Source organism: Nicotiana attenuata, chromosome 7, assembly GCF_001879085.1.
Source record: "Nicotiana attenuata strain UT chromosome 7, NIATTr2, whole genome shotgun sequence".
Taxonomy (NCBI): Eukaryota; Viridiplantae; Streptophyta; class Magnoliopsida; order Solanales; family Solanaceae; genus Nicotiana; species Nicotiana attenuata.
The window spans coordinates 98,534,673-98,543,768 of NC_031995.1; the positions used below are offsets into that span (position 1 = coordinate 98,534,673).

General features: G+C 36.6%; 1 protein-coding gene across 1 annotated transcript; it reads right to left on the reverse strand.

Moving 5' to 3' along the window:
• On the reverse strand, positions 1,132-2,219 carry LOC109230305 (uncharacterized mitochondrial protein AtMg00810-like). Its single transcript, XM_019395818.1, has 2 exons — positions 2,115-2,219; positions 1,132-1,746 (listed from the first exon to the last, which is right to left on the reverse strand). Exons 1-2 carry the CDS (start codon positions 2,217-2,219, stop codon positions 1,132-1,134), a joined length of 720 nt encoding a protein of 239 aa, XP_019251363.1.

Here is a 9,096-nt window from a genome sequence, read left to right on the forward strand (position 1 = left end):
ATTAGACAAGACATGGCATGTCTCCAGCTTATCGAGGACATGACCCTAGATAGGAAGGTATGAATGTCGAAAATTAGGTAGAAGGTTAGTACGCTATCAAGTTTGGGACTCCGTGTTTGCACCTTTTTTTTCATACAAGTATTAGTATTATCATTTTAGTATTTTCTTACTCTTCGATTTTCATTATTATTTGTTGTTCCCTTATTTTTTTAATCTTATTGTTTTGTTATTTGTGTCGTTAATGTTCTTATCTTTAGTATTTTTAATATGACTTCTTCATTACTGTTCTCCTGTCCAAACTTGCTGAAAACTATTTTTTTTTTAGCCGATGGTCTTTCGGAAATAGCCTCTCTACCTCCAAAAGGTAGGGATAAGATCTGCATACACTTTACTGTCGCCGAATTCCACAATGTGGGATTATGCTGGGTATATTGTACTACCCTTAATGAATGGATTTAACCACACAAATATGTATTTGCTTTATACCACAAGTTACGAAAGTCTTTCTTTATTTCTTAAACTTTCTACGCTGAATCAAACACTCCCACATAAAATTGATATAGATGGAGTAAGAGACAATTCATGTAATGAAGAGGTTTTTTTTATATGCAACAAGAATTAACTAGGTTGCACAAGAGTCATATCTGAGGCTGACAAAATACTGAAGGTCAACTATGGTGATAAGCTCAGATTGAGCTCTAATGGATGAAGAAGAAAGACATCCTAACTGAGAAGCTTCGAGAAGTAGATGGAGAAGAGAAAGTGAATTCTTCTTACATCAAAATATCTGTACAATATCTTGTATACATATACAACTAACTCCACTAACTACTTATTACAATGATAGCCCAACTAATTATAAAATTGGCATATACAAAGAATAGCCTATGTAAATGTAAAGTAATTAAAATGTGGCTATCTATCAAAAAAATCTCAACACCCCCCCCCCCTTCAAGTTGGAGGTGGTGAACCCACAACCAACTTGCCAAGTAGATGAGTATGCTTGTTTCCTGGCAAGGATTTAGTAAAGATGTCTGCAAGTTGCTCATGAGTAGGGATGTAATATAGTGAAATCAGTCCATCTTGAAGCTTGTCTCGTACAAAATGGCAATCCACTTCTATGTGCTTGGTCTACTCATGGAAGACAGGGTTCTTTGCAATGTGAAGTACAGCTTGGCTATCATAGAAAACAGGTATAGGCAGAGATAGAGGTACTGTTAGTTCCTCAAGCAGTCTTGCAAGCCAGACTAATTTCCCAACTACTTTTCTTATTGCTCTATACTCAGCTTCTGCCAAAGACAATGAAATAGTAGATTGCTTCTTGGATTTCCAACTAATGGGACTGTCACCAAGCAATACTATGTAACCATTGACTGACTTCCTGGTTTCAGGGCAAGCTGCCCAATCAGAGTCACAAAAGGCCCTTACCCTGTAGTCTCTACTGTTAGACAAGAAAATCCCCAGAGATAAGCTTCCTTTCAAGTATCTCAATACATGTACTGCTGCCCTTAGGCGAGTGTCTCTAGGATTCTCCATATATTGGCTTAAGTTTTGAACACTATAGGCTATATCAGGCCTAGTTCCTGTAAGGAAATTCAGTTTCCCAACTAGTTTCCTATAATGGACAGGGTCTGAAAGGGGTGTTCCTTTATCTGCTTTCAACTTTATTGTTGGGTCAAGAGGTGAAGTCACAGTTGCACATCCAATACAGTCAAATTCCTTTAGGAGGTTCTGAGTGAACTTTCTCTATGTAATTAGAACTCCATCACTCTTATAGAGTATCTCCAATCCTAGAAAGTAGTGCAGTCTCCCTAGATCCTTTATTCTGAAAGTTTCATGGAGGAATTTCTTTAAGCTGGTAATTTCTTCTAAGTGAGCTCCTGTGATAATAACACCATCCACATAGATAGCTACAAAGGTTATTGAATTCCCTTTGCCTTTATAAAACAAAGAGTAATCAAACATAGAATGTGTATACCCTCTAGAACAAATGGCTACTGTCAGCTTGGCATACCATTGCCTACTAGCTTGTTTCAAGCCATACAAGGATTTATTCAACTTGCATACCATTCCAAACTGTTCTACAAAAGACCTGTTGGTGTCTCCATGTATACTTCTTCATGTAGATCACCATGAAGAAAGGCATTGTTCATATCTAATTGAAACACTTCCCATCCCATCTTAACTGCTACCCCAATCAGAGTCCTTACTGTTGCCATTTTCACAAAAGGTGAGAAGGTTTCAATATAATCCACTCCAGCATGTTGAGTATAACCCTCACTACTAGTCTAGCTTTGAACCTCTCTACACTTCCATCTGTCTTGTGCTTTATCTTATACACCCATTTACACCCTATGGCCCTCTTTCCAGCTGGAAGTGGCACTAAATCTCATGTGTTATTGGTGTATAATGCCTTAAATTCTTGAGTCATTGCTGCTTGCCATGCAGGCACAGCAGCTACTTCCTCATATGAGGCACGTTCACAATCTCGTGAAACATTCTTTATCAAATGTTGACTATCAGTGGCTAGGGCTCTAATGTCAATAGATTGCACTTCAGGAATAAAGGTATTGAAGGACAGGGAAGAAGTGTTTTGTTCATCTTGAAGTGAGCTATTCACATGGTAGTCATTCACAGGTTGTTTGGGCAGTGTACACACATAATCTTTCAAGTATGTGGGCGATTTGTGAGTTCTGGATGGTCTAGTATTTTTTAGAGGTAAGATTGGGGTATTTTGGCCATAATCAGATGAGCTAGCAGTACTAAGTGGGCTGTTTTGGTCTTGAAACTGTGGAGATGGGATATGATACTCATTTGTATCCTAGGCATGTTCAGAGTCTTGGTTCCCTGATACAAGTGTTGGTGACACCATATTGTGATTATGAGATGATGTGGTGGGAGATATAATAGAATTATTTGTGCTGGAATCAGTTGGTGCATGACTTTCTACATTCAAATGCATTTGAGGTAATGGAAAAGAAGAACTACCAAGATTGGGAAACAGATCACTAGAACTTGATTTTAAACTAAATGGAAAGATACTTTCATGAAATAATACATCTCTTGAAATGTGTATCCTTTTTGTGACAAGATTTAACACCTTGTAACCTTTTGTGCCAAAAGGGTATCCCAGGAAGACATGTGAAGAGGATCTAGGTTTTGTCCTTGTGTGTTTTGAGAGTAGTTGGGAAGCAAAGGCAACCAAAACTCCTAAGATGTGAATAAAGTGGCTTTTTCTGGTAGAGTAGTTCATATGGACACTTATTTTTTATAAAGGATGATGGCAATCTATTTATTAGGTAGATAGAGGTAAGTATGCATTCTCCCCAATATTGCAAAGGTAGCTTGGATTGGTATAGCAATGCTCTAGCTGTTTCAAGGAGATATTTGTGTTTTCTCTCTACTATCCCATTTTGTTGGGGAGTATAAGGGCAAGTCTTTTGGTGTATGATTCCTTTACTTTGAAAACACATGGTGCTGACATCATTGACAAACTCCAGACCATTGTCTGTCCTAACTGTTTTTATGGTAGTTTGAAATTGATTTTCTACCATAGCAACAAATGCTCTGATAATGTGTAAAGCATTGCTCTTGCAAGTGAGAAGATGTGTCCATGTGGACCTACTGTAATCATCTACAAGGATGATAAAATATTTGTAGCCATCATGGGTTGGAATGTGATAGGGACCCCAAAGATCTACATGTAATAATTCAAAGATTTTAAGTGTTTTTGTGGTACTTTGTGGGAAAGGAGATTTGCTCTGCTTGGTCATTGGATAGACAGGGCAGAAGAATGGTTGTTTTTTGTACAAAGGTAGTTAGGATGGCTGAGATGCCCCTCATTTTGATAAAAGGCACATGGCCTAATCTATTATGCCACAAGATGTCTACATTGCATTTCTCATAAGTAGATGTATTAGGAACACGAACAGAATTACAAGATTCATGAGCATCAAAGGAAGGATAAGAAGAAACATTTGAAGCAGGACACTCATTATTATTGTTTGAAACAGTCTTTCCTACAATAGACTGCACTTTATTTCTATTGTGCGTGGAAGTGGATGCACAAGGTGCTGTGTGTGAGGTGTGTATCAAAGAAGTAGTGTCAAGTGCAGGAGGTAAAATTGAGTTAGTTTTACATGAGTTTGTACAATGAAAGTAAAGTCTGTCCCTCACTTCACCAATCTCCAGTGGCCTCTTCAGTGAAGGGCCCTGTAGAAGAAAACAGGAGAATTTTGTAAATACAACAATGCAATCTAGTTGCACAATTAGGGAATGAACAGAAATCAAGTTAAATTTTAAGCTAGGCACATAAAGTACTTTTTTCAGAATGAAGTTTGGACTAAGGATCACATCACCCCATAAGTCTCACCTTCACTTTGTATCCATTAGGTAAGGAAACTAAGTAGAGGTAAACTAAGGTCTTGACATTGCTTAGTAATTTCTTATTGAAGGTCATATGGTTTGTGGCCCTGGAATCAAGGATCCAATGATCAACATTTGAATTAAAACATTCATGCAATTAATTATCATGCTCAATAGAAGAAGAACAAGCAATTGTACCTGCAAAGTTCACAGCTCCTCCAGTCAGCTTCATGTCTTCAGATTTCTCCCCTTTGTTTCCTACTTGGAGCTTTTCCAGAATGTTGAGAAGTTGTCCATATTGCTCTTGAGTCAGGTGATGCATAAGTCTTCCCTCTTCATGATGATCTCCTTCGACTTCTGAAGCATTAGGTCCATCATTTGGTGCTCCAAATACATTTGATGCAATTCTTTTTCCTTTATTGTTGTTACCATAACTTGGGTACCTTGAATTCTGAGGATACCCATGGAGTTTGAAACACTTATCCTTACTATGTCCTCGCTTCTTACAGTAGTAACAAAACATGCGAGGTTTGTTCGAAGTGTATCCTCCTCTATTTTCATTGTTTCCAGCATTTCAAGTATGTATCCACTTGCGTTGTAATTGGTCCTAAAATTGTTGTTTCTTGTACTTGCATTAAGAGATGCAGATTCCATCACAAACTGACTATGTGGCATAACTTCCCTCTATTTCTCCTCTTGAATTAGTATGGAAAATGCTTGTGCAATACTAGGTAGTTGATTCATCATCAAGATACTGCCTCTCACCACAGTGTACACCTCATTTAATCCTATTAAGAACTGAATTAACCTTCTATCTTGTTCCACCTTGTGCATGTTTGCCTTAGCTCCACAAGTGCAGGTGCAATTGTACTAAGTGTGTGCATTCAAGGTGTTAAGTTCTTCCCAAAGCTTTTTTATTTTGGTATAGTACTCGGTGATGTCAAGAGTTCCTTGACTTAGATCACTGATTTCCTTTTGAAGCTGATATAATTTGGCACCGTTAGTTTGGTCATATCTATCTTCCAATTCCTGCCATAACTCCTTCGCATCTTTGACATACTGCAAACTGTCAGCTAAATCTTTTGAAAGTGAGTTGAGAATCCAGGAGGTAACCATATCGTCACATCATTCCCATTGATCAAAGGTGGCATGAGTTGGATCCAGCTTCTTAACCTTTCCAGTGATAAAACCGACCTTGTTCTTTACAGATAATGCCCTAAGCACTCCTCTTCTCCAGGATCTATAACCAGTGCCGTCGAAAGCCGCCGGCGTTCTCTAACGGATGCATGTACAGCGGGCTAGATGAATCTAGGGTTTCCTTGTCCGTTGACATGATTCAGAAATGTAGAAATCGTCTTACTATCAGATAGCAATCAGAAATTAACAGCAATTTACCTTCTGCAATTTTGCCCCTAATTGTAGCGAATCAAAAATTCTCGAAGAGGAGAAAATGAGAGAAAATTGAGTAAAGCTTTGACAGAAATCGACTGAATCGAGTGATTAAGGAACGAATCGGAGCCTATGCTCTGATACCATGGCAAAATACTGAAGGTCAACTATGATGATAAGCTCAGATTGAGCTCTAATGGATGAAGAAGAAAGACATTCTCACTAAGAAGCTTCGAGAAGCAGATGGAGAAGAGAAAGTGAATTCTTCTTACATCAAAATATATGTAGAATGTCTTCTATACATATACAACTAACTCCACTAACTACTTATTACAATGATAGCCTAACTAATTACAAAATTGGCATATACAAAGAATAACCTATGTAAATATAAAGTAATTACAATATGGCTATCTATTAAATAATCTCAACAGAGGCAAACCTCGTACCTCTTCAGTCTCCACAAAAAGGAATCTAACTCTCCCAATTCCAATCCGACCTACCGTATATGATGTATCTATGTGTTTCTTAGTATTGTTTTGGGGGTTTCTCCATGTTGTTTGTTTCTTATTCATATTGCTTGCATTCAAAGTTGCCCTACATGTCTTTTATTATTAATTGATTATTAACACGTGCATGTAATGCAAGTAGTGAAATTCACTCCGCAGCCTAGCATGTTTCTTATAATTTCAACTAATGTTATCTGCCATATGGAACGCATTATAAATAGCAACAGACAACAACATCAGAACAAAATTAGAGACCAAAATAAAATGAAAATTAAGAAGCAGATTCTTTTCCATTGACAAACAAAAGGAACAAATATAATGCTTATAAAGGGGGAATCTTCAATCTAATTAGCCAAGTGAGAGCCGATTAGAAATTTGGAATGTAGGGCCTTTATATTGTTTAAAAGAATAACGACTCTGTGTAGTCGGCAAGGAGATAAGATTCTGCCATTGTTAATTGCCTACTTCTGCTGTTTATTTCCTTATTGGTTTAATGAGCTATATATTAAGATTCAATACACACAAATTAAACTTGCAGTCCAGTTTGGCAATTGCCATAAGATTAATGAATTTGACCTAAATTGCTCCGACATGGCAGTTTAGGTGCCGCACACGTGTGACACGACACTAGTATGGGTACAGGTATGGTTATGGGATCCGCACTGGATCTGGCCAAATAATTTTGGGTACTTTGACCATCATGACAGAGGAAAAAATTTGACACGAGATACAATTTGATTCCCGAAATCAGAACCAAAACTAGGGTAAATTTGAAGAAAATAGCATACTTTATCTAGGAAATCAATCCTTACTTATCTACAAATTGAGAATAAAAAAAACTCACTCTTTACAAGCTATACGTAAGTATTCTACAAATTTAGAGATATTTTTATATTTTATTTTTTTGAATTATATTTAGCCGGATTTCGGCACCCGTATCCGTATGTACTAGGATCCATATCCCCAAATTTTAGAATTTACATCTCGAAAAATCCGACCTTTAGATCCGAAAGCCCTCTTCCCTCTTCTCAAGTTAAGAAAAAAAGAATGCACCCGTGACGAACATTCGTACCCGTATCCGAGCAACTTAGAATTTGACTACACCTTCTTTCAACATAAAGACACAGTTAATAGAAGTGAATGTGCAGAAACAACAAATGCCACAAATTAATTAAATGTAAGTGTTACTCCTACGACTTCGTAGTTTTTCCTTGACAAAATTAGAAAGTAACAACAACAACAATAGTGTTTCAGTCCCATAAATCCTCACTTTTTTTTTCAAATTCAATTCATATCATTAATACAAAATTAGAAGGCACTCCATTAAAATAAATAGAGAGAAAAGAAAAAGTCATATAGGATCTATTGGAAAACCATGTGCTTTCTCTAAATAGGACGAAGGTGGTGATTTTAATCAGTTAGCTTGTGGTTATTGAGCGTAAAATACCAGTCAAACATTATGGAATAAGAAATTTGGATTTGGATCACATTTTGGAACTTGGGATATTTTGTTCAGTTCCAACAACCAATTATAAGTCGACACCTCATTGTATGGCTAAGCTATTTGCAGAAAATTTTCCATAGTGACACCCGCGCCCGTACTACATATATGGTGCTCTCTCATTGGTTGATTCATATTGGAGCACTTCTAACTACCCCGCCCCTTTTCTTTCACAGTTTCTCATGTGGAACTAATTAAACGACCTAGCTTAGAAAAATCAATTTACAAAAATTAATTTGAACCAATTTAAGTTTTCAATTTTTTATGCGCTAAACTGTAGAGAATTTATTCTCTATTTAGGACGGACATAGAAAAATATACCCTACTATTGTATATTATATGACACCAATTTAAGGAGTCAAACCCTTCGATGCTTGTTATATATTCAAATATTTTTTGCCCGTAAAAATTGTGACTCATAAATTTCATGTGTAGTTCCTTCTTTCCATTTCATATATGCTCTAAATGTTTAAATAGTAATTATTATAGAATTAAAAATTATACTGTTAAATAAAATTATAAATTAAATTATTTGATCCTAGTGTTGTAAAGGAATGAAAGAGAATAAATATCTTCGCTAAGGTTTCAAGTTCAAGCCCGGGAATGAAAAACATTCTGGTAAAGAGTGGTTCTAGATTAATGGGGTCTCTTATTTAGATACCGAGATTGAATGAGAAAAAAGAAGAGCAAGCTACACATTTGGTTGATCGACAAAAATAATTACATATGTTAGGACAAAAAAATCAAGTTTCATGCGGAAGAAAGTAAAACAACACTTGAACGACGATAAATCAAACAACAGAAGAGAAATATACCAAAAGAGACACAAACATTTAACGTGGTTCGGTCTATTAACCTAAATCCCAGGCAGATACGAGCAATCTATTATACAAAGAGAGTACAAAATATCGAGAGAACAATCTCATGAAGATGCAAACACAAGTGACACTCTAACACTTGTCCCGAAAAGTTCTTCCCCTAAACAAGACTCCCTAACATTGTGGATGTTACTGAAAAAGAAGAAGAATCCTCAATTTATAGAAGTCCAAACAATTTCCTACAAGAAAGGGGACAAACCAAATATTTAAGGAGGGACTATAGTTTTACAAAAAAAAGAAAAGAAAAAAGAAAGGGGATATAGTGGAAGGAAGACAGTTGAAGAAGGTTGGAGTGGAAGCAACGGAAATAGAGAAAAGAAGAAGCCGCGTGGGTCCAATCCAAATAAGCCCACAGACCAAACTTAGGAGTTTGGATTTGGATGTTTCTACACTCGTTTTCATTCGCCCCCCACTCTCTTATATTTATTCTCATTTCCCTTTCTCTCACAAATCA

Excerpts from the sequence above, each read along its gene's own strand:
- LOC109230305 (XM_019395818.1), bottom strand. The coding sequence starts at position 2,219 with ATGGCAACAGTAAGGACTCTGATTGGGGTAGCAGTTAAGATGGGATGG. Across the intron at positions 1,747-2,114 it reads ATGGTGATCTACATGAAGAA|AGAAAGTTCACTCAGAACCT; the intron begins GTATACATGGAG and ends CTAATTACATAG.